Source organism: Eutrema salsugineum, unplaced genomic scaffold (genome assembly GCF_000478725.1).
Source record: "Eutrema salsugineum unplaced genomic scaffold, Eutsalg1_0 scaffold_6, whole genome shotgun sequence".
Classification (NCBI taxonomy): Eukaryota; Viridiplantae; Streptophyta; class Magnoliopsida; order Brassicales; family Brassicaceae; genus Eutrema; species Eutrema salsugineum.
In genome coordinates this window covers 6,560,157-6,587,569 of record NW_006256547.1, presented here as the reverse complement: position 1 = coordinate 6,587,569, position 27,413 = coordinate 6,560,157, and the positions used below count along the sequence as shown (strand labels likewise).

Genomic DNA, 27,413 nt, shown 5'->3' with positions numbered 1-27,413 from the left:
GTAATGTACGCATGTTTAATGTCTTTTCGATGGTTAAAAATTAATAAAATTCCATTTTATATGTTTGACGGTGGAGTGGAAACGGAGATTATTATTTTTTTTTTTTCGCTGGCAAAGTTGAATTGTTTTTACAGGTTAGAGAAACGCGTTAATTAAATTCGAAAGATTATTTTATAGAAAAAAATTAAGATTTTATTACATACAGTGGGCCCAACACAAGCCCATTATCCACAACATATATGTAGGAGTGTAGAGGGAGACAAGAATCAAGAAACATCCATTGTGTTTTTGATAGAGATAAAAAAAACCATTTTACCAACAAAAGCGGCGTTGATTGTCCGATTTCGCGACAAAAATTTCAAATTTTCTCGTTTTCGAGGGGTTTTGTTTTTTATTGTTCAAAGGTTTCTTCGAAGAACGAAAGACATTGTTTTTGAGAAATGGGTTTGGAGAAGAAATCGGCATTGTTGGAAGATTTGATACAGAAATGCGGCGGCTGTGCGGTGGTCGACGGCGGTTTCGCAACCCAGCTCGAGATTCACGGCGCCGCCATTAACGACCCTTTGTGGAGTGCTGTATCTCTCATAAGAGATCCTGAACTCATCAAGCGGGTTTGTGATTTTTTTTTGTTTTTTTTCCAAAATTTGAAAATTGCGGTTTTAGGGGTTGGTGATTATTTCGATTGCTACGAACAATTATGAGCATGAATATGATTGAATATGAGATTTGCGTTTGAAAAGGCATATCTTTTAGATTTTTTTTTTTTTTAATTACTCTAAATTTTTGATTTATGGTCTGGAGATTTAGCGTTTTTTTCTTGAAAATTTTTTTTGCAGGTTCACACTGAATATTTGGAAGCAGGTGCAGACATTGTGGTTACTTCATCTTATCAAGTAATTGAAGCAACCTAACTTTATAATATCTGTTCATTCCCTTTCTTGTTTGACAATCCATCTGATTTTTTCTTTCTTTTCCTTTTATTTAATTCCATCTTTAAAGATCTAAGTTTCAGAATCACATAGTGTAAATTCCTGGTGATGACAAGGAAAACATAAGAAAAAACCTTTTCTGCTGTTGGAATAATAGTTCAAGATTGTAGGGTCAGAAAGATACTTGTCTTTTTCTTATTTCATTTGATTCGCCAATTGTCATATTGAGTTCGTCTTGTTCTGTTTTGTAAAGATTACAAATTTACGACTTCACTTTGAAGTTTATTCATATATCATTTTACCGGTTTGTTTTTCAGGCGACTATCCCGGGGTTTCTCTCAAGAGGATTAACCATGGAAGAGAGCGAGTCCTTGCTCCAAAAGAGCGTAAAATTAGCTGTTGAAGCTCGTGATAGATTCTGGGACAAAGTAAGCAAAACTTCAGGACATAGCTATAACCGAGCTCTTGTAGCTGCATCTATTGGAAGCTATGGAGCTTATCTTGCTGATGGCTCTGAGTACAGGTGCCTTTTAAGTCACATTACATAATTTTGGTTACGTGAAGCTGTAGATGTCTTAAATTATGGTTGTTCGATGCTCTTCTTGCAGTGGAAACTATGGAGAGAACGTAAACTTGGCTAAACTAAAAGACTTCCACAGGAGAAGACTTCAAGTCCTAGTAGAAGCTGGTCCTGATCTTCTTGCTTTTGAAACAATACCTAATAAACTTGAGGCTCAGGTTTTTGCTCTTGCCCCACTGAAAAGACGACTGCTTCTTTACACAAATGTTTGTTGTTATCAGTCTCTTGAATATTTAGCAAATCTCAAAATCTCAGGCGTGCGCTGAGCTTCTGGAGGAAGAGAATGTGCAAATCCCGGCATGGATCTGCTTCACATCTGTAGATGGAGAGAAAGCTCCATCAGGAGAGAGCTTTGAGGAATGCATCGAAACTCTTAACAAAAGCAACAACATTTACGCGGTTGGCATTAACTGCGCGCCTCCTCAGTTCATCGAGAGTCTGATTCGTAAATTCTCCAAGGCAAGTAAAAAGTTATTAAAACTCTGTAGCAAAAATGCATCGCAAAGTAATGACCTTTATGTCTTATCATCTATGTCATTTCCTGTTTTCAGCTGACCAAGAAAGCAATCGTTGTTTACCCCAATAGTGGAGAGGTTTGGGACGGGAAAGCGAAAAAATGGCTGGTATGTCGTTTTCTCACCTATTTGTATATAAATTTGGACTTGGAATGTATACTTAGGAGAAAAATGATCACATCAATCTCATGAGTCAATCATTTCAGCTATAGAAATGCTTACTACAGTGACGATTTCCGGTCAAATAAGTTGAATTGGTTATATGGGACAAACCGGGTCCAAGCAATAGATATTCACCTCTAGATTGAATGGATATGTAAAGTTACATTCTTGAAAATGATGATTGAAAAATTTTGTGTAAAATTTGGCAGCCATCGCAATGCTTCGGTGATGCCGAATTTGAGATGTTTGCAACGAAATGGCGCGAGCTTGGAGCTAAACTGATAGGAGGATGTTGCAGGACTACACCTTCCACCATTAAAGCTATCTCCAGAGATTTGAAACGAAGATGAGTTTCCTCGGAAGAATATTGAAGATTCTACCTCTTGACTTGTTGGACCATTCTTAGGTTTTTTTTCTTTTCTATCTGTGTATTGTTGTTTTCTTGCTATTCACGCTTCTGTTGTTATCTTATAAGAAATGTATTCGTCAACTAGGCCTTGGGCTTTTCATATAAAAGCCCATATAATGTTTTCTTTTCAAACTAGCACATTTAAATCCTTCTTAATTAACCGTAAACATATCAAACTAATCACCAACCTGTACAACACACGTATAAAAACAGAATATCAGGGTCATTTTTTTTCTTAATGTTTTAGGTAAGACAAATACCAATACCTACAAAAAATTCCAAGATACCGAGCGATTGGATATTCCATATATAGTTTTTTAGAGAAATAATTTAGTCGTACAACGACAATGTGAAAGTAAATAAGTTATAGAATAATTTTATAATTTATAAGTGACCATCTGGTAGTTTTACTATTGATGTCTCTACTAGTTTAGTGAAAAACATAATTAAAAAAAAAAAAAGAAATAGTCAAAGAGATTCTAAAATCCAAAGAGAAAGGGACAAAGAGAAGACATGAAAGTCCCTACGTCGCATATTACGTGGCGCTTCACACATTGGTTACTCTGTCTCTCATAAAACACCCAAATTCGAGACCTCTTTTTCCTAACTTTTATTCTAAGTTTTCTTTTTTCTTTTAGTAAGAGTTTTTAATGTATAAAAGCTTGACTTCTTATTGAGCAAACTACAATACAATCAAGTGGAAATAAGATGGAAGAATTTCGAAAACTGCACGTCTTACACAAGAAAATGAATACATAAAATCAATTCTTGTTACTATAAGGCACTAAGTAGTAGCTATATAAGCATTTTTTTTTTCTCTTAAGACATTTCTAATTATAATTTCTTAGTTACTTGTAACAAATTGCAAATTTTCATAAGATAATAGATAGCATAATTTTTTTGGATGAAGTATTCTTTAGTTTTAGAAGAGTCATTAATCAGTTGTCTCGGAAGGTTTATAAAACTTTTCAAAACACTTAAATTTGTTGTAGTATCTTTATTCCTTTTTATAAATTTTCAAATGATTTAATTTAGAGATTCATTTTTTTTCTTACAAGGCTCGAATAAAAACATTAGAAGGGATTACATTAGAGCAAAGATTTAAGCTTTTTTGTGTGCAACAGATTTAAGCCTTTTTTACAATGAAGATTAAACAATATAAACTGTTTTTTTTAGGATTAACGATATAAACTGTTGCATCTCAATTTTTTGTAGATTCATATATCGTCTTTTCTATGGATTGGATCATAAATAAGTAATAAATCATCACTATTTCTCATTTTATCCACACGATCTCTACGGTCTACCTGAATTGAAAACAAAATATGCATCAAATATTTATGTTGCATAAAGCTTATTCGTGGATTTCAACTTAACTATGAGTAAATTTTCGTAAGTTTTTAGTACATCACGTGGATTTCAGTTTTACTTTTTTTCCATGAAGCTTTTAATATGGTCATTGCAATTGATTACAAGTTGTCTCCATTTGATTTTATTAAGAATTGGTACAATGGGAATAAATATATTATATAAGAATAATTCCAAACGCTACCGTCCATACCATTTCTTTTTATTTTATATTATTTTTATCACTTCATGACTGTAAAAAAACAATCACAGATCTCTCATGTCATTGCATCTCGTCCGCGAATCCCAATAGTAATTAATAATATAATTTTCTCTTTTACCTTAGTATGCCTAAGTCATAGTAATACAGACGCTTATCTGTAACTACTAGCTATAGGCTAAACAAATGTATGCAGTGAAGTTGATTTTGATATTTAAGAATAGATATAACTCTTTTATCTATATTTCTGTATTTATGATATTAAAATGAAAAGGTTCGAAATTCGAAGTATGATTTTCTTGATAAAACTTGGACTAATATAACCATACTGTCTATATTTCTTAAACATGTTTATTTATTCGGTAAATAAGTTACACTCCGCTTATTAATTTACACAAATTTGACTCTAGAGATAGCCATAGGTTGGGGAAAAAGGAAAAGCTTTCGGAGTGGTCAGTCGTAAAAGCAAGAGCCTTTTATGGCTTATCTACAACAGTCAACACAACAATTCCTGCTAAAAAGTCAATCAATCTGACGGCTGTTACCAAAAAAAATCTCACCATGTTGCATTTGACTCCCCAAATTTTCTTTCCGTGGTTTAATTTAATGAGTGTTGTTACAAATTAGTATATGATATGAAGCTATTTTTTCTGTGATTGTATTTCTGGGCTATGTAATTGAAAATATTTAACTTGGGTATGATCCCTGAATATTAAATATATAATTTCCCCGTTTGGTGAAAAAACACAAGAATGAACAAAAACATATTAAATTACACAAACATTCTGATATACCAAAACATCTCTCTCTCTTTTTCTCTCTCTCTCAAATATCTGTATAATTTGGAACATTTATTTTAAACTTTTAGTCAGTGCTCTTCAATCAATTAATTATATCTATAAGTATTAATTTGATTCGCTGCAAATGAATGTATATACGATCAGAGGTGACGAGTACCAAGAAGAAATGACCAGAACTTTCATGTTAAAATCAGGACCTGTCTTAAAAATGTACGTACAAACAAAAACTATTAGGGGTTTTATATTCTTACTCTTCTTTTTTTTCGATGAGAATTGATCGGGCTTGACTAATGGTTAATGGAAGGACTCTTCTTATACACATATGCAGAATCAAAGTGCAATAAATCAATACAAATTTCTAACAAAACTGCAACGACATTGCCAAGGTGATTCATAGATATATATCTGAAAATGTTTATAGATCAGTGATTAAAACCTCCAAAATACCCTCGTTTTCCCCTTACATCGACGAGAAAAACGTGGGTATTTTGGGTAAAATACACTTGTTGATTGGATTGATTAAGTAAAGAGGCACCAAGAAAAGAAAAGAAATGAAAACAAAAAATCAAAAAACTGCTTCTACTAGTTATGGAGAGGATCTGGACAACTTGGTACCGTTCTTTTACTGTCACTGATCCCTTTTCCGGCTAAAGAGTCCACCGGAGGAAATTTTCCGGCGCCGAAATACTTCTTCATTAGATCTCCTTGGCTATTATCAGGACCTGGAGAGACGGTACTTGTCGAAGTTTCTGGAAATACCCGAAATGCCCCACCCCGGGAATTTAGACAGAAGAGATGGAGTAGAGAAGAAAGCAAGATCACCATTAATAGAGAGGAGCTTCTCCATTCTCGAGCATGAGTCATATCCCAAACCTAAACCCTAACATAAAGTTTGTCTTCTTGATTAAACCCTAATCATCGATTTTTTTTCTCTCTCTCTCTCTTCCCTCTGTGTCTCCGGGTTAGATCTATCTTCTGTGACTGTTTCTGTAATTAAGAGAGAGAGAGATAGAGATTGAAGTTTTGTTCTGTGAGAAGAAGAGTGGCTTTCATGCAAATTTTGAATGGCCCACGTGAAAGGCTACATATAAATACAAGACAAGATCTGAAAAATTTCTTAAATTAGATTTTTTTTTAGTGTACTAGTACATATGTCACATATCTATTATGATATATAGACTAAATAGTTGTATAGTACTATTATTGGTGTATAGTTTCTGACTGTAATTGTGTACTTATTATTTAAGTGTGAGCATATACTAACATAATATAGAATAATTTGTCTCTTATTAATGAATTGTCAAGAATTACACACATAGATATATAATAGATTCTATTTTTGAATTTACATATAATACCTTTGATATATATATATATATATAGTTTAGGTATTCTTTTATAAATTATTCAGTTTTATTGAAAAAGAAAGTAAAAGTACAAATTAAATTATATATAATAAAACATATCAAACATTCTAAAAACCGAGACAAATTATAAGAAAACATAAAACAGTTACGGAAATCACACGCCATGACAAGCCTTTGAAAGGTTCTGATTATGTGAGTTGTAACCAAGCTGAGCAAGCCATTGCAAAGTAGGACTGAAACTGACCGTCATTAGTAAGCTCTTGGCAATGTCACGAGCAACGGAGTTGGAGTTGCGAGACAACAACTCGAAAAAACAATGAAAAATTGTACCATCACTTGAGAAATTAAGTATAGCAAACATCTGTTTCTGCACCACGAGAAAACAATAATAACTTTTAATAAATCAATTAATACACCACCCACCAACGTACTTACCCTTTTTGGTATGAATTTGAATCGTTTAGGCCGTCGCTTTACATAGATGTAGAATAGGTTTACTTAAGAACAATTGATGTAATAAATTAATGCAGTTAAACATATATAGAGTGATAAACGTATTGTACATACATTATTACATATATATAAACGAATTGAAACCGTGAGTTTAGTGGATTGGAATGTGGATACGTAAAAAAAGTAAAGAAACTGTTTCACGATTATTGACTTACGTGACTAAAACATTAAACATTAGACAAGAAATGGCAACGGGCAGAGAGAATGATTATATACATAAATACATTGTGTGAAAGGAACTGTCACATAAGACTATGTTCTGCATATAATTGTTACAAAAGTTGAAATACCAATAAGGAAAATATAACGTAAGCGTCTTAACTTATAAGAACTAAAAAATTCTGAAGATATTGTGACGCAAGCAAATAGTGAATACTTTTGGTTCTGTTGTCCAATATAACACAAAAACGGCAAAGTTGGTTTGGATTTATGAGATGAGTTTAGAAAAAGTGTGTCGTTTTATTAACTGCGCTTTGCCGTTTTGTGTTTGTTCCTTCTCCAGTTTGCTCTTTACTTTCGTCTCTTCCTCTTGCCTTCTTCCCCTTCTTCTTCTTCGTGTCAGAAACAGAAGACGAAAAATCAAATCCCATCATTACTACGTGACTCCAAAATGTCTTCTTATTTTGTTTCGTTTTTTTTTTTTTCATTGTTTTTATGACAAGTTTTGTAATTAAGCATACTTACTCCAACTAACTTAAAACAACTACCTATTTTATAACATTTTTAGGCTACATAAATTATATAAATATATAATATTGATTTCTCGTGAAAATAAAATAATTTCAAATCCCATAATATATAGTTAATATTATGTTTGCCCCGGTTAAAAAAGTTTCTGGATCATTTTCACATGCTCAGCACCTGGGTTATCACCGACCCAGCCTGATCGGAGGGTAATGCGTGAGGTTGGTTTCACAGAGCAACGGATCGGATCCACCTGGGCTCAATATGACTTCATGGGCCGATCTCAATTGGACCAATAACCTTTTTATTTCCATTCTAAAACTAATTTCCATAGCTTCTAAAAAACTAAATTTTGTATTTGGTTCATTGTATTTTCACCGGATACGAGTTTCTTCTAAAAAGAGGAGCCCACAGTTGGCTATTCAATCAGACTAATAAGTAACCTTCGTTTAAATTTTAATAACTGTATGTTCATTATAAATTTCACCCTATAATAATTTCTAACTTTTGCTTTCTTTTATAGAACGTGTAAAGAACGGCTCTTTGGCGATTTATAGGGTCTTAGATTCAATGTCTTCTATCGTTATATGACCAACGATCCCGGGAGATATGAACCACGACCTCGAGCTTCGTAGAATTTGGTGTTTGATTTTTGTCACTTCTTTTTTGGTGATGGCAAATTGGACTCTTTCCAAACTGGGCTTCGGTTTCTCTATGGGTGACTTTTAGATGGGCTTTTTATAATTAGGCTGAAACCATTTTCTTATATAAATTAATTAGGCTGAACTTTGAGATAACACAATTCACAAACTGCATGATCACAAGTCTAAACCTTAAAATCTTCAAACTTTGAGATTGTGATGTATAATTTGACCACAATTTCTCAATTAATCGTGTAGTTTGAACCGAATGAATATTTCTTGAAATCAATTATTAAGCTCATAATTTGTTAGTTCTTACAGTAAAATTTTTTTATCTGGAATGGTAATAAATACACACCGTGGAATAAATTAGTATACTCTTTTATATAGATTTACTAAGATAATTTAATTTTAAAAAATGTTACTACTTTTTCAAATACTATAATTTATACAAGCCTAATAAGTTGGAAATCATAAAAAATAGTTAGTCAAATTTAGCTTTACCATTAGAAAAAATCCAAGAAATAAACTAAAATTTTGCAAAAAAAAAGACAAGACATATTCATTGTTAGAAAGAAGTATGTAGATAAATATGGACACGAAACTTTGTAACGTTGTTATGTCTGTAGCTGTTCATGAAAATATAAAGTTTTAATGCCTTTTTTTCCTTTCCCTTAAAACAATATATTTTATTTTCTAGTTTGATAAATTGTATTAAACTTTATACGAGTATCTCGGAAAAGAAAAAAAGAAAAAAAAAAAAGTAAAAGTAGCCGCCTCATCTTCCTCGTCGCGCCTCGTTGGCTCTCTCTATGGGAAGCCCGATTTAGGGTTTCTTCGATTAATTGTCATTTTATCATCGTCACAAAGCTCTAGACTCTTTCGGTAATCTCATCTTCTTCGGCTCTCCTGTCTCTCACTCTGTCTTCATTTCGGTTTTAGGGTTTTCTTCACAATCTAGGTTAGTTTATTTCTTCTGGTTGTATGATTTCGTATTGATCTAGAATCTGGTTTAGGGTTTATTTCTTCTCTTTGATTGAAGAGATGCATGAATCCATTAGCGAAAGTTGGAAACTTTTCTGTGCTGTCACTAGTTCTTCTCCATGTTTTTGGAATAACAAACCTTTTCCGATCCAACTTGCTCTTGCTTATTTGCTATGAACTCTATGATATTAATGGTGCTTTTCGTTCTGAGAAATCGATGAAAATTCCAATTTCCTTGAACCGATTAGTTCAGTTTTTATGGCGGATTTCAATTTGTTCTTTTTAATGACTTTTGGTTTCTCGAAATAGTCCATAATATGTGGTTGATGCTCTCGAGCTGTTTATCTAGGTCTATTCGCCATCTTGATTCTGTACATCACTTTTTAAGATACTGTGTAGTGAATCTCTGGAATGTGATTAGCGAATACGAAAATTGCTTATGAGAAGTTGATCTCTTTGCAGGTTTGCAACCTAACAAAGAAGTTAAAAGGGACTATTGTTAGTTAATTTTATTCGGATTATAACATGCCAAAAGAGAGGAAACAGCGGTCGGTGTCTCATGAAAAGTTTAGAGGATCACCACTGTATTGTGAGTGTGAGTCAAGCCGTGCTCTAAAGCCGAGTGATAAACAGGTTAAGGAATGGGAAGAAGCTCGGTGTCCTGTCTGTATGGAACATCCTCACAATGGGATCCTTCTCATTTGTTCTTCCTATGAAAACGGTTGCAGGCCTTACATGTGTGACACTAGCCACCGCCATTCTAACTGCTTCGATCAGTTCCGCAAAGCTTCTAAACAGACACCACCGCAAGAGGAAACTAATGTACCAACTGAGACACAAGGTGTAGCTTCAGACTCAACCGCTGTAAATCTGAGAGAAGAGGCTTTACCTGAGTTTACAGTTGTGAATGTAAGAGAAGGTGAGAGAGTAGCAGAAGTAGAAGGCATTGTAGCAACGGAGGATGACCAAGAAAAAACCAAACCAAAGCTTACTTGCCCGTTATGCCGTGGACATATAAAAGAATGGGTAGTTGTTGAAGCTGCTCGATGTTTCATGAACTCGAAACATAGAAGCTGTTCTTCTGAGACTTGTGATTTCAGTGGAACCTATTCTGACTTGAGAAAGCACGCAAGGCTTCAGCATCCAGGAGTAAGGCCATCACAAGCTGATCCGGAGAGACAGAGAGGCTGGAGGAGGTTAGAAAGGCAGAGAGATTTAGGGGATTTACTTAGCACACTCCAATCTTCTTTTGGAGGAGAAGAAAGAAGTAATGACGATGGAATTTTATCGTTTGATGATGGTGGCTGGCTTACAGTGTTCTTCCTCATCCGCGTGTTTAGGCCAGAGTCGAGTGGCTCAAGGAGGAGTAGTAGCTGGTCAGGTACATCTAGAGCTAGGTCACAGATAGGTGTGAGAAGAAGATCTTCAAGGCTATGGGGAGAGGGCTATGAAGGTGATACAGGAACATCATCTAGGGATGAAGAGAATCACCAGTCTTCTGATGAACAAGTGTCTGGAACTCGAAGACGTCGTGTTAGAAGAAGAGCTTTCATTGATGATGATGATGATGATGATGAAGAAGAAACGTGATGGCTCTCAATCTCAATTTGGAAATCTGGTGTTCGTATTTTATGCAGAAGAAAATGGGGGAACTTGTAGTAATAACCCCACTTATGATACACTATTTTGTAAAATTTCTTTTGAGATTGAAAAAAGGTTTCTATTGAGGAACAAAAATATTCAATAATTTATACTGTTTTACAAAATCTTTCTGATAATAACTCTTAAACATCAAATTGCAAATCTCTTCTTCACCATACAACAAAAAAAGACTTAAGGAATTGTTGTAACTAACGCTTCTCATAGACAATTATCTCTGCAGCTTTACAACATTGAAGAGCTTGAAAATAAAGAAGTCTAAGCTTAAGCTGCTGGTTCTGAAGCTGCAGCAGCAGCAGCTCTCTTCTTGGCAAAGTATTCATCTGCTCGTGCGAGGTTCTTTGCAACTGATGGCTTCACCCATTTCTTTCTTCCAGGCAACACAGTGAGGGTACAACCTGAAGCTTCAAGCTTCTCTTTTGCTGATGTTGAGAAGGCGCGAGCTTTGAAGCTGAGCTTCACGCTTAGTTCTCCGGTACCAAGAATCTGAAACCCAAGACCAATCAAACCCGTTTCAAACAGAGAAAAAGATGACCGAGAGAAGTAGGATCGATTAAGAAGCAAAAGCAGTTTTCTTTTTAAGGGTACTAACCTTTAGAGGGAGCTTCCTTTCCCTTCCTGAAGGATTGATCAAACCCTTTTGCTTCAATGTCTCCAATGAAACTTCATCTCCATCCTCAAATCCAGCTGTTTCGATGTCTTTGAGATTCACTGGTACGTACTTTGGTAATCCTGAACGCATACCTGTTCAAAGAACACACCAAGAAGATGGATGCATCAGGAAAACAAAATGAGTACACGAGAGATCAATGAAGGATCTTTCTTACAACGTGGCTAGCAAAGATGAGAGACTCGAAATAATCAAGAAACTAGCTTTGACCTTTTTTCAGCAAAATAAACCCAGGAAACATATCTATTCACTAACTACAATCTCGCCTTGTGGAACAATTGCAACAATCATCACCGAAATAAACAGAGCCTCTAAGTGAGACATTTCATCGAACACTTACCCTACAAAAAGTTCGATACTAGAGATAGCACACAAAACAAAACCCAAAAAGTTTACCTCCGGCGATTCCTCTAAGTTTGGGAAGACGGCGATAAAGAGCAGTTTGGCCTCCTTCAAAACCCCTCATAATACCAGGACCCGATCGTGATTTCTGTCCTCTCATCCCGAAACCACAACTCGCTCCTTGCCCTGCAGAAATACCTCTACCTTTTCTCTTCGCCTTCTTTCTCGAACCAGGCTGGGGTCCAAGGTTATTCAGACGGAACCTCTCCGAAGCTACTGCTTCCGATGAAGAAGACGTAGCCGCCGTTTGGTTCAACACAACAAGCGGTCTCGCAAATTGCTGTTGCTTTCCCGTTCTACGCTTATAGTGGAGTTTCAGAGAGAGAATCTGACATGGGTTTGCTCCTAAGACGCTTACATTTCCCTGAAACGATTCAAATTTTGTCGAATTTTGGATTTCTCAGTTTTCCAGATTTAGCAGCGACTGTGTATGTGTATAAAAACATTCGAAGACAGAAAGGAAAGAGATAATACCTTAAACGAAGTGGAAGGGAAGTGAAGACGGTGACAATGGCGGGAGGTGAGAGGATTTGATGAGAGAGATAGAGGAACAGCCATGGAGGGCACAACAGAGAAAAAGCTTCAAAGATAAGGATGACGATAGATAGGTGATAGATAATAACTTTCATGAAAAACTCAAAATTAAAACGACGACGTTTCACAGGCATAGCACTCAGTTGTTTATTGGGCTTTTTAGAGAAATTTTGGCACACTGTGATTTTATTTAAGCCTCTGCATCTATATGGGTTGGGACTTTATGAAATGAAAATTTCAAATCCTCTGTTTTGGTGTGCCTGGACAATATGAATGGAATATTTCAAATATCTGCATCATACAACTATTTTTATCTTAAGTTAGCAGCAATGGTCAGTTTTTATGTTTTTTGTTGTCGTTTATGTACATCTCTTGCAAATGTTATAAGGTCATTGAAGAATAATTCAATAAGTCAGAGTGTTCTTACTACATCTTTTAGTGACTCTTATCTTAATATACATGAGACGCTAAGGGACTAATAATGACTTTTTTAATTTATGGTCTAAAAATCTCATCGTCCTCTTTGATGAAATAAACAAACAATATCTCTGTTGAAATGATCTTTTTTTAAACGAAGCATAACTATATAATTCGTGTAGAGGCAGGATTGGAGCCTTTTGCGGCGTCTTCGACACTCTCCTCTTTGAAATTAATTAGAGCTATGTATTCAAATCCTAAGTTTGGTTTATAACATTAATGCATGCATTCTCTTTTCCCCGAGCTTTTCATGGAACTTGATTTTTGCTTTGTTCAGCTCAGGTGTGATAGGAAACAATTTGGATATAAGAAAAATCAAATTATTTTACCCAATTATTTAATGTTTGGTTTTCTTCTTCTTCTACAGGTTGGGGTCCAACGTTATCCAAACATATTTTTCTAACAACACTTGAGGATATATATATATTATAATATAATTACAAATTATAAACAATAATATTCTTCTCTATTTATATTAGACTTATACATAAACATACAATCAAAAGTTCAAAAACTATAACCCCAAATTAGAGCGCAATCATATATATATTATTTACATAATCACAACCGCATAGCAAACTATATAGGATTTTTGGCGTTTCTTACCATTAATTTTTGCTGAATCATTTCGTCACAACGAGAAGAGAACAATCTGTATCATGTAAACACCTGCATTTTTAAAATGATGATTGTCGTTATTTAGATTTTATTTGATAACATTACTAAGTTTGTCGATTAAATAAAACTTTGATTGAAATAAGTATGGTTGAATTCTTAAATAAAATGGTTGAATTCTTAACGTTTTTTTCTCACTTTTTGAGATTTTGGTTTTGTTGATCGCTCATAACTAATAAATCGATCTTTCGCTCTTGAATTATCTTGCGGATTGGATCTTTCGGATCTCCAACATCAGTAAGTGTCTCTGCTTTAATCTGTTTTCCAACATGATTACGATTAGACTAATTAACATTTCAACAAATGGTTGTTGATGACATGAACTTCAAAGGTAAAAGTATTTTGCACAAATGATCCCATAAATATGATTTTGGTCTAGAGACTACCCTTACCCCATAATTTCCACATATCTTCTTGGCTTTCTCTAATATTCCCAAAGCAATCTTCATATTCTTGTTTTGAGCCAATTTTATGAGTTCTGCATCTGCAAAACATACAAGAACGGGCATAAGAAAAAGAAAATCTTTCTAAAAAGAAAAGTTTCCAAAGATATTAGTCGATAGTTTCGACTTAACTGGGTGAAAATGGATAGAAAATTTGAGCAAAGCCCACTGATGTAGGAAGTATGATTGGAGGAGTAAAGGAATCGTTTGGCTGTTTTGCAAAGATAAAAAATTTGGAGCTTTCAATGGTATCTTTAAGATTTTGAAGGACCCAAATGAGTAATTCATAGCTTGAGTTGCTCTCGTCGATAATCACCATAACATTCTTCATCTTCTCTTGTGCTTCTTCTTCTTCTTCAAGTTTCTGTTTATAATTAAAATCTCTTGCCAATGTTCGAATTTATAACATATATTTGGAAGTGGAACATGTCGAAGAAAGCAATTAGACGATTGGGTAATTGAAAGGCCTGCTTTAACAACAAGATTCTTTTTTTTTTTTTTGTCATTTAAGAAAAATTCACACAAATCATATTGAATTATAGAGCGATCGAATAATATGATTTCATTCTACAACATAAATTATATAATAACAATTAATTAATTTATAACAAATAACCACCTGTGCTATATTAATTCATATAATGGTTTGAGTGTATCGGGTTTGGTAACTGTCGGATACACGCCGGTGATGATGACATAAGAACACTATTTCCTTAGTCGGGATTTCACTCAAAATCAAAAGAAACTATCAATATATTAATTATTAAGTATTGTTTTATCAGGGTTGGCAAAAATATGACGCATTAGTTAATGTAAACTGTTATCTAATACTTAATCCGCTTGACAAAGGGTGTTGTTTTTCTTACACATTTTATTTAAGCAGTCAAACAAAGGATATTGTTTTATAGCTCCAATAATTTTTTAGACAAAACATTTATTTAATCATTCACCCAAGATTTTTGTCTTTAGGAATTTGAGTATTCGCTTCCGTTTAAGATCAGAGAATGTGCAAATACCCAGAACAAAAGCAGACAATTAAACACAAGTAAACACAAGTAATACTCCCTTTGTTTTAAAAGAATGTCGTTTTAGAATTCCAATGTAATTTTTAACATAAATTACAAATTTAATTATAAATATAATTACAAGAGTCAATTTCTGCAAATTAATAAGAGTATAAAAGATCTTTTATGTTATTTTTCTTAATTTGTGTGAAAAATGTGAGAATGACACTTTTTGTGAAACGGATTTTTTTTATTTTTTATTGGTTGTTTGTCAACGCAAGTTTATATTTGGAAAATGGAATTAGCATTAACAAATTCACAATACGAAGAAATGGTTTGAATGGGTCCTACAAAGACGAAGAATATGGGCCAAAGAATGAAACGATTAGTGAAAGCACACAATTTTGGTGAGCCCAAAGAAACCCATTAGTGCTAATACTCCAAACTGTATCTTAATATTAAGTGATCTTGGACATTTACTTAAAAGCTGTCTTAAAATAGTTACTCGCTAACATATTGTTAAATTCTGTTAGTACATCAATCCAAATTCACATCGGAAATTTAAACATCGATATTGGGTCAAAATCCAAAACCAAAATTTCAGGTTTAAAAGTGTTTAAAATGAAATTGTTTTGAATACAAAACACAATGATACCAATGATGGTATCGCCGGAAACGAAGCTCTACTTAAGAGAGAAGAGACGGTCACTAATAAAAAAGTAATCACGGGAAATTGAAGAAACTGTAATTTTTATTTATTCATTAGTGAAAAAAATAAGTAAAAAATAATCAATGTCCCTTTCGTACGGAAAGAATATCCAAACAAGCACCACAGCATAACTTGTAAGCACGCACTAGTAATTTGTACACGTCAAAACTAAAACTAATCTTACTCCTTAATCCAACGGCTGAGATAAATTGTTTGACTTCAAGATGCACCGTATATTCCATAGTCCTCACCACATCAAATCATTTAACCCTCTCAATTAAAAACCCCACTCACATTGAGCTCCCAAACAGTTTCCGAAAGAGATAGACTGACATGGAAACGGCGTCGTTTAATCCTTCTTCTCCGGCGAATCTTCCGTCATTTCTCCTCCTCTTCCTCGCCGTATACCTCGTCGCATATTTCCTTGTTTTCCGCTCATGGAAATCATCCCATTTAGGCGCCAGCTGCTTAATGTCTCTCTTCCACGGCACTCCCGCCGTCGTAATGGCATCTCACGCGCTTCTAACATCCCCACGCGCCTCCGCAACATCGCCACATTCCTTCGCATCTCCCAACACCGCCGTGGAATCCACCGTTCTCGATTTCAGCATGGCTTACTTCACGATCGATCTCCTCCACTACCTAATCTTCCTCCCCAACGATTTCCTCTTCATCGTCCACCACATCGCGACGCTCTACGTCTTCGCCACGTGTCGATTCGCCGTCGGTCACGGAGCTCACGGGCTTCTCCTACTCTTGATCCTCGCGGAGGCGACGAGCGCGTGCCAGAACGCGTGGACGATCGCTGGGTATCGGAAAAACGACGTCGTTTTGGCGAGGAGAGTGAGAGAGCTCTTGTCTCCTCCTTTCTACTTGTTCTACACGGTGGTTCGGGGGTTGGCTGGTCCGGTGGCTCTGTACGATATGGCGGCGTTTTACGGCAGCGGAGCGGCGGATGGAGCTATTCCACGGTGGGCTTGGATATCGTGGCTCGTTGTGATTGGCTGTGCTATTATGCTTAGTGTTTTGTGGGTCTTACGAAATTGGGTTGATTGGTTTAGAGAGAAAAACTCTAGCAAGAAATCTATATGAAAAATGATTAATACTTTTCTTTTTTTTTTTGACAAAAGGAAGAAAATTGTTTGATTGAAGTGTTAGATATAGCAGTGTTCGTATATATTTGTTTGATTGTATTTGTGTAATGTGCATAAAGGATATTTTGTACTTATTAACACTAAAATCTTATTGTCCTTTATTTGTCTAGTCATCTTTTTTTTTTCCGTAAAAATGTACTGTATATGTGAATCTTATGTAAATGTAAATGAAAATTATTGTTTCTTTTCATGAAAGGAGAAAATTGTCTGATAGATACAAGTATAGTGTGGATTTTGCATTTTGTGAATCTAAATTTTAATTTGTTAGTGTAGTTTTTATTTTGAATCAATCTGCATATGTGAATCTTATGCAAAATCATACTTGTCAACTCTTAAATGTTTATATTTTTTCAACTCTTGAATATCATTATTTTTATCTCACCTTAAAAATAAAGTCACCATCACAAGAGGTTGCCTGAGACTCACGGTAATATGTCAACAGTTTAGAAATGTCACGCCACATTTTTGGTGCTCGTGGGATTAGTTTTGATGACTCAACCTTTTTGATATCTCCTGTAATTTATATTCAAATGTTTAATTAAATGGGAGTTGACCAGTAAATAATTTAAAAGAGGATTGGATAATATATTTTTTCCGTTGACAAATATATTTTTATTTCAAACCATGTCTCTTGCAGCTTACATGTCATGAAGGGACATGTTTATCGATAACACTATGCCACTGTGGGAGGAACTAATTCGTCAGGGAAAGAAAAAAATTAGATTGATAGCCAAATAACCTTTTTTTTTTTTGATAACCAAAGAACTTAATTAGCAAGAAACTTTTGACCAAAAAAAAAAAAAATTAGCAAGAAACTTTTGAATGACATGACTTGTAATTTTGGGGAAAAAAAATTATTCCGGTGTACGCCTATTATCTGTCTTCATCACGTTTAAAGGTATCTCTGTCTTTTGATATCGACCAATTAAGTTATTAAACAAATTTTAATTTATCCATCATATCATTCCGCAAGAAATACAGAAAAAAAATCGCAACGTATTCATACTAACCTTCTATAGTATAACCTCATATATACAAGAGATAAAAAAGAGAAGAAGCAAAACTAGTAGGGATTTAAACCAAGAAGTGAAGCTTGATCATCAAACTCATTATCAGAATCAAACCACTGCATTTCCTGAGTCAAATCTTCAATCATCAAATAAATCTCTTGACAAAGAGTATGCGATCGATCTTCAGCATTAAACGCATAAACTTCATTTCCAACCTCAATCCAGCTCCATCCTGGAACTTTCTTCACACCTCTCTCCTTCATCATCTTCTTCACATTAGCTTTCTCTTCCCATTTCTTGAGATCACTATACATATGAGACAGCAAAACATATGTAAAATGATCTTCTGGTTCGATCTCTAGCAAATAGTTAGCCACTTGAGTAGCCATCTCTATCTCTCCACAAGCCCTGCAAGCTCCAAGGAAAGTTTTCAACACCATCGGATCAGGGCCCAGTGGCATTGATTCGATTAACTCTTTCGCTTTGTTCACAAGCCCTGCTCTGCCTAAGAGATCAACTACAGCTGCGTAATGTTCCACTCGAGGTCGGATTTTGTAAACCGGTTCCATCGAGTTAAGCAAATCGAGTCCCTCTTGTACCAAACCGGTGTGGCTACAAGCTGTTAGAATTGCAGTGAAGGTTACGTGGTCTAGTTTCACGTTTTGGCTACACATTTGAGAGAAGAGATCAAGAGAGACTTGGCCTGAACCGTGTTGAGCGTACCCGAGGATCATTGTGTTCCAAGCTACTGTACTGTGTTTGGAGGAGATCTGCTCGAAGCATTTACGCGCGTTCTCGATTACTCCACATTTTGAGTACATCAAGATCAGAGAACTGGTTACAAACTCGTTAGTTTCGAAGCTTGATTTAGTGGCGAGAGCGTGAATCTGCTGACCTAACTGGAGTGTTGCAAGGTCCGAGCAAGATCTGAGAACCGCAGAGAAGGCGTAATCATCGACTTCAATGTCTGAAGATCTTAAGCACCTAAAGAACTTTACCGCATCCTCACTGGGACCCTTCTGGGATAAACCTGTCAAAATCGAATTCCAAGAGACAAGATCCTTAGATTCCAAGGATTCAAATAGAGAGAGAGCATCTTTAATGGCGCCTGTAGGAAACTGAATATACATAGAGATTAAAGCGTTCGAAACTGAAGTTATTTGTTCCAGTCCCTTCTTTAACACCAAACCATGCAAGGACTTCCCAAAGATTTCATGTTCTTCCCCGGAGCAAGCGCTTAAGATGCTCGTGTAAGTATAAACATCGGTTTCAATCCAAGTCCTTTGCATTTTAATAAACAACTCAAAAGCAGACTCCTTTTGCTCATGTTTAGAGAAACCTGCGATCATCGAGTTCCACGTAACCAAGTCTTTTGAACCACGCAAGCCATCGAAAACTCTCTTCGCATCTGACACTGAACCACAGTCTGCATAAGAAGTGATCAACGCATTGCGAACAGTAATCTCTTGTTCAAGCCCGAGTTTCAAAACCTTAGCATGAGCTTGCCCTGATAAGCTATAAAACATTGGATCATCAAGCAGAGTAAGAAGCGGAGCAAAAGTGCCATCGTCTAATCTCACAGTACCCTCCATCTCCATAGAACCCAACAACCAAAAAGCAGTCTTGATATCTCGCAGCCGCACAAACCCAGCGATCAAAGCGTTCCATGAAACAGAGTTAGGCTCTGAAATCTCCTGGAAAGCCTCAAAAGCATCTTCAACTCTTTCGCATTTCGCGTACATATCAACAAGCGAACTTCCCACATATAAATTACACTCGTAGCTTCCTTTCAAGACCAAAGAATGCAATTGTTGCCCAAGATCGAGCCTTTTGGCAAAAGCAACCCCTTTCAATAACCTACTTAAACTATACCCATCACCCTTACATCCAGACCTTCTCATAGATGTAAACAAACGCCATGCGCTTTCAAGTCTCACGCAGCTTGTGTACCCAGAGATCATCGTGTTCCAAGACACGGAGTCTCTTTCAGGCATTTCATCGAACAGCTTGTGGGCATGACTCAGGAACCCAAGTTTCGTATAAGAATCCAAAATTCGATTGGATACGTAAACATCTGCCATGTAACCACATTTGATTGTGCAACAATGAGTGGTGGAAAGCTTCTGGAAGGAGAAGATAGAGCTCTCTAGTAGAGAGAACAACAATGGTTTCATTCATCTGTTTGATGTGGCTCATGTGAATCTCCTGAGAAAGAAACAAAAATATTTACACTATCCTTATATTTTTTTAAAAAATATTAATTCTAACTTCGATTTTCCAAATTTCAAAATGAAATAAAATATTACACTATCCCTTATTCCAGAATAAATAAATACAAAAAACAAAAATTAAAATATCGATTCTTTTCATTTTTCCTGAGATCTGAACGAGCTCAACCGCCCCAGACGATTGAAACTCGAAACGCTAAGCTTCATGATTCAGGTTCTACTACTATGCCTGTTTTATACGTTAGAGAATAAACGCCTTTTTGTTTCGATTATGTGTTACGAATCAATTTCTGTTTTGGTAATTTATCATCTGCGTTCTCAATTTGGGGGTAGAGAACGAATTAGGTTATTTTTTTTTCTAGATCTTTTGAAATTTGTTCTTTTTGTATGCTACAAAAACGAGGAATTTCACAATAAACCAAGAATATATGTACATACCAAACATGTTTTCTTTGTTTATGTTGGCATTGTGCAGCTTGAATGGTACTGATATTGAAATAATTGACAGTGTTGTTTTTTTTTTTCTTTTTTCACAGGACAATGAATAATTATAATAAGTACACAGTCATATATTTCGAGTATGGTGGTTCTTATACAAAGAACGAAGATGGCGAATCATTTAGATGGATTTTTTCAAGAGAAACTCCATTGTATGCTCTTCTGATTAAGAAACCTATGGAAGAGGTCACTTATTCCGAGTTGGTCAAGAATATATACAGAAAGACCAAGATTGATGAAGCTACTACGAAGTTGAAATTGAGTTACATTCCAATGCTAGTGGAACCAAAGAGACCATCATATATATTGGATGATGAAGATGTTCTTGGTTTCTTACTGGATATCGACAAAGACCTGCGTAAAAATGTTCTGCATGTGCAAAGAACTGAAGTTGATGTTCCATCATCATGTTCCCGAGTAGAAGGAAGCAATCCCTCGCGTATACAAGATGTTGTTTATAAGCCTTCAAGTGGTAATGATGCTATCATCACTAATATAGTCGCACCATCACAACACTATGAGTTCTTGGACAATGTTTTTGATATTGCACATGGTGAAGAAGCAGCGGCTGCTATCGTGGATAATGATGATATATCTGGAGATGTGGAGCTTATACCTGATGTTGTAGAAGCAGATCATGGATGGGAAGATGGTATTGATTTAACTATAGGTCAAGAATTTGGAAATAAGCAAGAAGTGCAAGATTTAGTTGATAAAGCTTCAGTTAGGAACTGTTTTGATGTTGCTACGATCAAGTCGTGTTCGTTGTTATATTTGCTAAAATGTCGTCAAGCAAAATATGGCTGCAAATGGTATTTACGAGCTTCCAAGGTTAAGAATTCGGGTTGTTTCTTAGTTAGAGGTCACAACAAGATCCATACATGTGCTCGGGTTAAGACAGGTACAAGCAGAAACAGAAGAAAATGCTCACCACAACTAGTTGCATCTTTTTTGCATGAATATTACCCAGGTCAGCTACGCACACTCACTCCAAAGATTATCGTTGGTTTGGTTCAAGAAAAACTTGGTATTACAGTTTCATACACGACTGCTTTGAGAGGGAAAAAGCAAGCTGCTAATAATGTGCAGGCATTAGCGGAGGAACCTAAGTGAGAACTAGGTGTGGCTACAAAAGAACATAATAACCATTGACTATAGCTTTGTTTTCACATCTTTAATTTCTACCTTTTTTTGTTGCCTTTGGTCAAATTACGAAGCCAAAACTGCCAAAGTTTTCATAGATTTAATGGGAATGAATGCTTGTAGTCTAATTCAGAAATGATGGTATTCGATTAGAGAATCAGAGCACTCATTCTAGGTTTTTTTGAATAGTTGTACCCAATTATATTAGTAATTTAGTAGTGCGATTACAAAATTATTTTACTGCATGATTCTCTTAAGAAATCATACTTAATTATACCAACTTTGAGTAAATCATGAGTTTTACTATGATAATACTTAGAAGCGATGATTGAGGGAATTGGGACGGGAATTGACGGGTAGAGATAGGAATAAGAATTTCGGGAATCTGAATATACTACCCAAAGTATTCCCACAAAATAACAGGAGGGGAATTTACGGGTATAGGACGGGAACGAAAAATTCGGGAATCAAAACATACTTCCCATACAATCCAAAAATAAAATATAATCGGGAAAAGAATAGGAAAGAGACGGGAAAAATTTCGGATAATTCAGATAATTAGATTAAAATCAATTTTTGTTTTTTTTAAATTATTATTTGTTAATAAATTGGAAAAATCATTATTTATTATAAAAAAAAATTTCAAATAACCGAAATCTCTAAAATTTTACTTTATATAATTATCCAACGGGAAGTTCGGGTAATCCCATTCCCGTCCCTACTCTTTCCCTTACCCATTCAAATATTATTTTCAATCCCGAATGAGAAATTATAATTTCCCTTTCCCGAAAAATTCGGGAATTTCGGGACGGGTACGGGACGGGATGGGTTACCCTTCCCAAAAAATTCAGGCCTACGTATGCTCTCACACAACCGGCTATCTGAAAATGATCTTGCTAGGCTTTGTTAAATCTGGATTATCTTCTAAAAATGATTATAAATTTTTTTGGTTTTTTTCTAAATACATAACACAAAATATGAAAATACCATTGTCCATTTTGTACTTTATCCACACAATACTACCAATTATTACTATAGTATAAGCTTTAACTTCATTATACTAATTTACAAGTAGCCGTTGTAAGCGCATTTCCACAAAGGACTAGCCGTTACGCTCCTTTATCTTTTTTCTTTTTCGTTTTTTTTAGTCATTGAGAGAGTATTATTCTTCAAATCATCAATAACCCTAGCAACCGCTCGAAAACCTCTTCTGAATTTTTACACTACCAGAATCATAACTGTTCAAAATTCACAGATCCTCCGTTGATTTTAGTTTTGTTTATCGTCATTTCTCCATTTGATTCTTCATCTCAATCGCTTCCCATGGCGTCAAAAACCGCGGCTGCTAAAGATATCATCACTCTCCACGGATCTGCTGCCATCGTCAGCGAGTTTTTCTGTGCGTAATTGCCGATTTCTCCTTCTTATTCTTCTAATTACTGATTTTCTCATCGATTGATGGTTCTTCTTCTTCTTCTTCTTCTTCCAGGTTACGCTGCGAACAGGTGAGAATGGACCGGAACACTTGATTTAAGTTTTACTTTTGGGGCTTTGCGATTCTATGGTTTTCAATTTTCTGCGAGTGATGAAATTGACTCAATTTGTTGTTTTTGATTTGTTTGTGTGTGGGTTTAGTATTCTGTATAATCGTGCGGTTTATCCAGAGGAAAGTTTTGTGAAAGTGAAGAAGTATGGGCTTCCGATGTTACTTATTGAAGATGAATCCGTCAAATCATTCCTCTCAAATCTCACTTCTCAGATCTCCGGTAAAGTTTGTATTGACATAGATTTTGAGATTTTGATCTTTAAGTATTCATTTTGTGTATATTGAGAGCCTGAGACGCTTATAGAGACTGATTGATTTTTTTGGGTTTATCTAAAGAATGGCTTGAAGCTGGGAAGTTGCAGAGAGTAGTGCTTGTGATAATGAGCAAAGCTACTGGTGAAGTCTTGGAGAGGTGGAATTTCCGGATCGAAACCGATAATGAGGTTGTTGAGAAAGGGTGAGTTTCTTGAAATCGTGAAATTCGTTTTTTTCTTGAATTTTTGTTTTTTTTGTTCAATCTCGTATCATCTTCTTCTACTTTCTTCAGTGTATCGAGAGAGAAAAGTGACAAGGAGATCATGAGGGAGATCCAAGCTATCATGAGACAAGTTGCTTCCAGCATAACTTACTTGCCTTGTCTTGATGAAGCATGTAAGAAACCAACTCGTACAAGGATTGAAACTGAGTTTGATTAAATATCAGTACTAATTTGGGGTTGCTCACTGCATATTTATCTTCTCATTGTTTGTGTGTAGGTGTTTTTGATGTATTGGCATATACGGATACGGATGTGGCTGTTCCATTCACTTGGATCGAAAGCGATCCAAAGTTGATTGCTAATCCACAGATGGTTAAGCTACACGCTTTTGATACCAAGGTAAGAAGGAGGAGGAAGAAACCCTGTAAAAACCTCTAAACTACATTCACTTTGAAATGGTTCTCTTAACAGCATCGGTTTATGTTTTTCTCCTTTGGTTGCAGATTCACAAAGTCGACACTCTCGTCTCATACAAGAACGACGAATGGGATGAAGAAGAGTAAACAGAAGTCTCTTGTTCAGCTCGCGTTTTCCTCGGTCTCTTTTTATCCGTTTATGTGCCAGTGCGTGTTTCAGCTTCTTACTGAGTTTATGTAGTTATAAGATAACTTTTATATATAATGCACCTATTGAAGTTTTCTAATTTTGTTCTTATTCTTATAAGTTGTGCCTCGGGTGGAAAAAAAAACTTTTAGAAGTTTTCCTTCATGTAATGATTTAAAAGTTGTATAAGCAGCTAAATACATGGTTTTATAATGTTGTTGAAATCAAAACAAAATAGATCTATAAAGCGGGCCAATCAAAGCTCTCTGACACTAACAATCGCAAATAGAAATGTACAAAAAAATAATCCCAAAGATTGACTGTACAAAGAAAAGAGCATATATTTACAGTAACTGATGGGGAAAATTTAAGTTTCTTCGAGCTTTTTGCAGTATCCATTTTCTCATCTAATTCCTCTGTATAAGACACCGGGTTGAAGATCATCCATACTGTATACATTCCGAACCATGTTACTGTCTATGTTCCGAAACCCATCAAACTCTCTCAGACATGTCCATCCTCGTCGAGCCAAGAAATCTCTGTAATCTTCTTCCGTGTAAAATATCTTCTCCTCTTGATGGACTGGTAACGGATCAGATTCATCGTAATGGCACACTCTAACTGCTATTCCTGCATTTTCGTTTTGGAAAGATGATGAGAAACCTCTCTAACCAAGAGATCAAACATTCGATGAAAACAGCAGAGAAAGACTTTTCAAGATAGTGAACTTTACCTTCATCGACATGGAGTGTGTAGTTCCTTAGAGGCATGTCTCTGTCAAGAGAGCGAACGACCTGTTCTTCATCTTCTAGCCAAAAAGCTCGTCTTGTTCTTAATCTAAAAGCTGATCTGATGGCTTCCTTGATCGCTTCTGCTGTACCATCAATCCCAACTCTTCTTGTGTACTCTCCAAATTTCACTGTTATGATCCTCCCCACATATGCCTGACCATCACTGCCTGCTGTATAATAACCAAACCAAAGAAAACTGAGCTCAAAAGCTCGAGGAAAAACAAAAACTTTGCAATTTGGAGACTAGACTGTTTCCAAGTGGCTACTTGCCATTTCCAGGGGTTTCTCTCCAATTCCAAGGAGGAACTCCATTTTCTGTGACAGCATCAGCAGAAGGAATGGCGAGAGGATGACCATCATGATCGAGCTGCCTTTCAAGATTTAGCGTTGGCCTGCCATTACCTGAAACATCTATAAAACTCATATCAAGACTAGACTGCTTCCACCGCAAGAACTGATGCAACCTTTTTCTCTAGCGAATGCAGATCATTTGATTAATCAATATATACCTCACAGTACTTAATTAACAAGGATTCCAACGTACCACTCTAAAAGAGGAGCTTTAAAAGTTGAATGGATGAACAAAGCAAAGATGTAAGTATCAGATCAGTACCTTCAACAGGTGCAAAGGAAATGCCTGTATCTTCAAAACCTACAGTAATATAAAAGATACATCAGTTATTATAGAAGAGAAAAATGAAAGACAAACCCAAATTTAGTACCAAAAGTCAATAGTTTAGCATCAATTCTACTACTCTATATTTAGCCATTAATGGTCAAAAAGGCATAGCGCCAAAAGGGAAACAAAATTGAAACCAAAAGACCAATCTCTTCTTCTCTAACAATTATCATCAGAGGTTAAAATCCTTAAAACCCAAAAAAACAAAAAGCAAACTTTTTTGCCCACCTTTATCTGCAAATTGCATAAAGGAATCAACTTTAGCAATAGAAGGTGGTGTAGCAGGGCTCTTATACAGTGCCACTTTCTTGTTTCTTTCTCTAAGAATATCTTCAATCTCATTGTAATACGACATCTTCGCTGATCCTGATCCATTCCCTTTATCTTGATGCTTAGCTTTCTTAAACTCTTTCAAAATGTTCCTCCACTTATCCGTGCACATAGCCGGCGATCGATCGAACCCTTTCTCTCTCATCTTCGTCGAAATCTGCTCCCAGAGATGTTTGTTAGATTTCGATGTGTTGAAAAGACCGTCCATTTCTCTCCGTAAAATGATCAAGATCCGAGTTTCGTCTTGTACCCATGTCTCTGCTCGTTTCTTCGGCGCTTTGATCTCGTGATCCTCGCTGCTGCTGTCTCCGAGCCCGAGGATTGCCTGGTGATGCTGATGTTGTTGTTGTGGCGGTTGTTGTAGATCTCCGTCGATCATCATGTTTATGTCCCGTGATGTTGGAGATGGATTGTTATCGTCTTTGTAGAAATCAATCGGAGAACGAGGCTTATCGGAAACAAACATCTTTCTTGCTCTTCTCTTCTCCCCAGAGAAGAAGATGCAGAAGAAGATATATACAATACTTTCTATTTTTTTCAACCATTGGCGCGTAGGCTCAACGCTCTACTATGGGGCGCGCGTAAACAATCACAGCTCTTAAACACGAATAAAAAAGCTTACTTTAATTTGTTTATTGTGTTGCGAATACAAAGACTAATCCAAAGTTACAACATTTATTTTATTTTTCATGCCAAATAGATGTTTAAAGCCATTACAAATCTTTATGACAAGTATTCAAAAGAGATGGAAGGAAACATATTTATTTAGTAATAAAAAGGTTTTGTAGATGTAGTTGAAAGATCATCTCCATGAAGCAAAGGCTCAGAGGCTCAGGGAAAGGCTCAGAGATGAGATTATTCCACTTAGAGAGGTAACTTAGGAGACGGCTTTGAACAATCAGAACACAAAAACTCCAGACAAAAGGTTTCTTCGTATTCGCTGTCGTTGATGCACCGTCCACAATGAAAACACCTCTGTATGCAAAGAGAACAAGCACGACATTCCTCAGAACCTTCCTCTTTCCCTTTACAGTCTTCCGCTGGACAGTCATACACAAGCCTCGAGTTCTGACATTTTGGGCACATCTCAATATCTAGCACCCGGTCGTCGTCGTCATCATCGCAGGACACACACGACTCTCCTCTGTGGTAAAAACGCGGCTTCTTATTAGACTGCTCACCATTGTTGTCTATGTCCAACAACTCAAACAATTCATCGTAGTGATGTG

General features: G+C 35.8%; 11 protein-coding genes across 16 annotated transcripts in view; 5 read left to right on the top strand and 6 right to left on the bottom strand.

Moving 5' to 3' along the window:
* Positions 1-284: 284 nt before the first annotated feature.
* LOC18013142 (homocysteine S-methyltransferase 1) lies at positions 285-2,766 on the top strand. The gene is made up of 7 exons (XM_006395551.2): positions 285-611; positions 837-893; positions 1,247-1,452; positions 1,538-1,667; positions 1,765-1,968; positions 2,061-2,132; positions 2,396-2,766. Exons 1-7 carry the CDS (start codon positions 441-443, stop codon positions 2,534-2,536), a joined length of 981 nt encoding a protein of 326 aa, XP_006395613.1. The 5' UTR covers positions 285-440; the 3' UTR covers positions 2,537-2,766.
* A 2,667-nt stretch (positions 2,767-5,433) lies between these two features.
* Positions 5,434-5,946, bottom strand: LOC18013184 (CLAVATA3/ESR (CLE)-related protein 27). Its single transcript, XM_006395550.2, has one exon. The coding sequence runs from the start codon at positions 5,824-5,826 to the stop codon at positions 5,545-5,547; it is 282 nt and encodes a 93-aa protein (XP_006395612.1). The 5' UTR covers positions 5,827-5,946; the 3' UTR covers positions 5,434-5,544.
* Positions 5,947-8,898: 2,952 nt separating this feature from the next.
* LOC18013141 lies at positions 8,899-10,898 on the top strand. Of its 2 annotated transcripts, none has more exons than XM_006395548.2 (2): positions 8,899-9,052; positions 9,614-10,898. In XM_006395548.2, exon 2 carries the CDS (start codon positions 9,677-9,679, stop codon positions 10,739-10,741), a length of 1,065 nt encoding a protein of 354 aa, XP_006395610.1. In that variant the 5' UTR covers positions 8,899-9,052; positions 9,614-9,676; the 3' UTR covers positions 10,742-10,898. The 2 variants fall into 2 exon arrangements, with proteins under 2 accessions (XP_006395610.1, XP_024006823.1); XM_024151055.1 differs by having other exon boundaries at positions 8,910-9,128.
* LOC18013183 (50S ribosomal protein L15, chloroplastic) lies at positions 10,879-12,495 on the bottom strand. The gene is made up of 4 exons (XM_006395549.2): positions 12,357-12,495; positions 11,877-12,246; positions 11,403-11,554; positions 10,879-11,296 (listed from the first exon to the last, which is right to left on the bottom strand). Exons 1-4 carry the CDS (start codon positions 12,438-12,440, stop codon positions 11,075-11,077), a joined length of 828 nt encoding a protein of 275 aa, XP_006395611.1. The 5' UTR covers positions 12,441-12,495; the 3' UTR covers positions 10,879-11,074.
* Positions 12,496-13,702: 1,207 nt separating this feature from the next.
* On the bottom strand, positions 13,703-14,519 carry LOC18013182. The gene is made up of 3 exons (XM_024151111.1): positions 14,144-14,519; positions 13,961-14,052; positions 13,703-13,825 (listed from the first exon to the last, which is right to left on the bottom strand). Exons 1-3 carry the CDS (start codon positions 14,340-14,342, stop codon positions 13,703-13,705), a joined length of 414 nt encoding a protein of 137 aa, XP_024006879.1. The 5' UTR covers positions 14,343-14,519.
* A 1,296-nt stretch (positions 14,520-15,815) lies between these two features.
* LOC18013477 (TLC domain-containing protein At5g14285) lies at positions 15,816-16,820 on the top strand. The gene has a single exon (XM_006395546.2). It carries the CDS (start codon positions 16,058-16,060, stop codon positions 16,814-16,816), a length of 759 nt encoding a protein of 252 aa, XP_006395608.1. The 5' UTR covers positions 15,816-16,057; the 3' UTR covers positions 16,817-16,820.
* Positions 16,821-17,852: 1,032 nt separating this feature from the next.
* LOC18013476 (putative pentatricopeptide repeat-containing protein At3g25970) lies at positions 17,853-20,062 on the bottom strand. Its single transcript, XM_006395545.2, has one exon. The coding sequence runs from the start codon at positions 20,060-20,062 to the stop codon at positions 17,942-17,944; it is 2,121 nt and encodes a 706-aa protein (XP_006395607.1). The 3' UTR covers positions 17,853-17,941.
* A 168-nt stretch (positions 20,063-20,230) lies between these two features.
* Positions 20,231-21,933, top strand: LOC112083525. The gene is made up of 2 exons (XM_024151568.1): positions 20,231-20,330; positions 20,653-21,933. The coding sequence occupies exon 2, from the start codon at positions 20,657-20,659 to the stop codon at positions 21,725-21,727; it is 1,071 nt and encodes a 356-aa protein (XP_024007336.1). The 5' UTR covers positions 20,231-20,330; positions 20,653-20,656; the 3' UTR covers positions 21,728-21,933.
* A 924-nt stretch (positions 21,934-22,857) lies between these two features.
* Positions 22,858-24,536, top strand: LOC18013376 (mitotic spindle checkpoint protein MAD2). The gene is made up of 7 exons (XM_006395544.2): positions 22,858-23,156; positions 23,247-23,262; positions 23,393-23,523; positions 23,640-23,760; positions 23,851-23,954; positions 24,059-24,180; positions 24,285-24,536. Exons 1-7 carry the CDS (start codon positions 23,081-23,083, stop codon positions 24,342-24,344), a joined length of 630 nt encoding a protein of 209 aa, XP_006395606.1. The 5' UTR covers positions 22,858-23,080; the 3' UTR covers positions 24,345-24,536.
* A 40-nt stretch (positions 24,537-24,576) lies between these two features.
* On the bottom strand, positions 24,577-26,785 carry LOC18013375 (trihelix transcription factor GT-4). 5 transcript variants are annotated; one of them, XM_024150956.1, is made up of 6 exons: positions 26,435-26,785; positions 26,083-26,341; positions 25,789-25,827; positions 25,446-25,586; positions 25,118-25,345; positions 24,577-25,014 (listed from the first exon to the last, which is right to left on the bottom strand). In XM_024150956.1, the coding sequence occupies exons 1-6, from the start codon at positions 26,648-26,650 to the stop codon at positions 24,788-24,790; spliced, it is 1,110 nt and encodes a 369-aa protein (XP_024006724.1). In that variant the 5' UTR covers positions 26,651-26,785; the 3' UTR covers positions 24,577-24,787. The 5 variants fall into 5 exon arrangements, with proteins under 5 accessions (XP_024006724.1, XP_024006721.1, XP_024006722.1 ...); XM_024150953.1 differs by having other exon boundaries at positions 26,083-26,785; XM_024150954.1 differs by having other exon boundaries at positions 25,118-25,342; positions 26,083-26,785.
* A 55-nt stretch (positions 26,786-26,840) lies between these two features.
* The window catches only part of LOC18012818 (F-box protein SKIP14), a 2,478-nt gene continuing 1,905 nt past the window's right edge, over positions 26,841-27,413 (bottom strand). The window contains 1 exon segment of the mRNA XM_006395541.2: positions 26,841-27,413. This exon segment is cut by the window's right edge and continues 57 nt beyond it. Within this exon segment, the coding sequence (XP_006395603.2) occupies positions 27,049-27,413 (365 nt within the window). The 3' untranslated portion in view covers positions 26,841-27,048.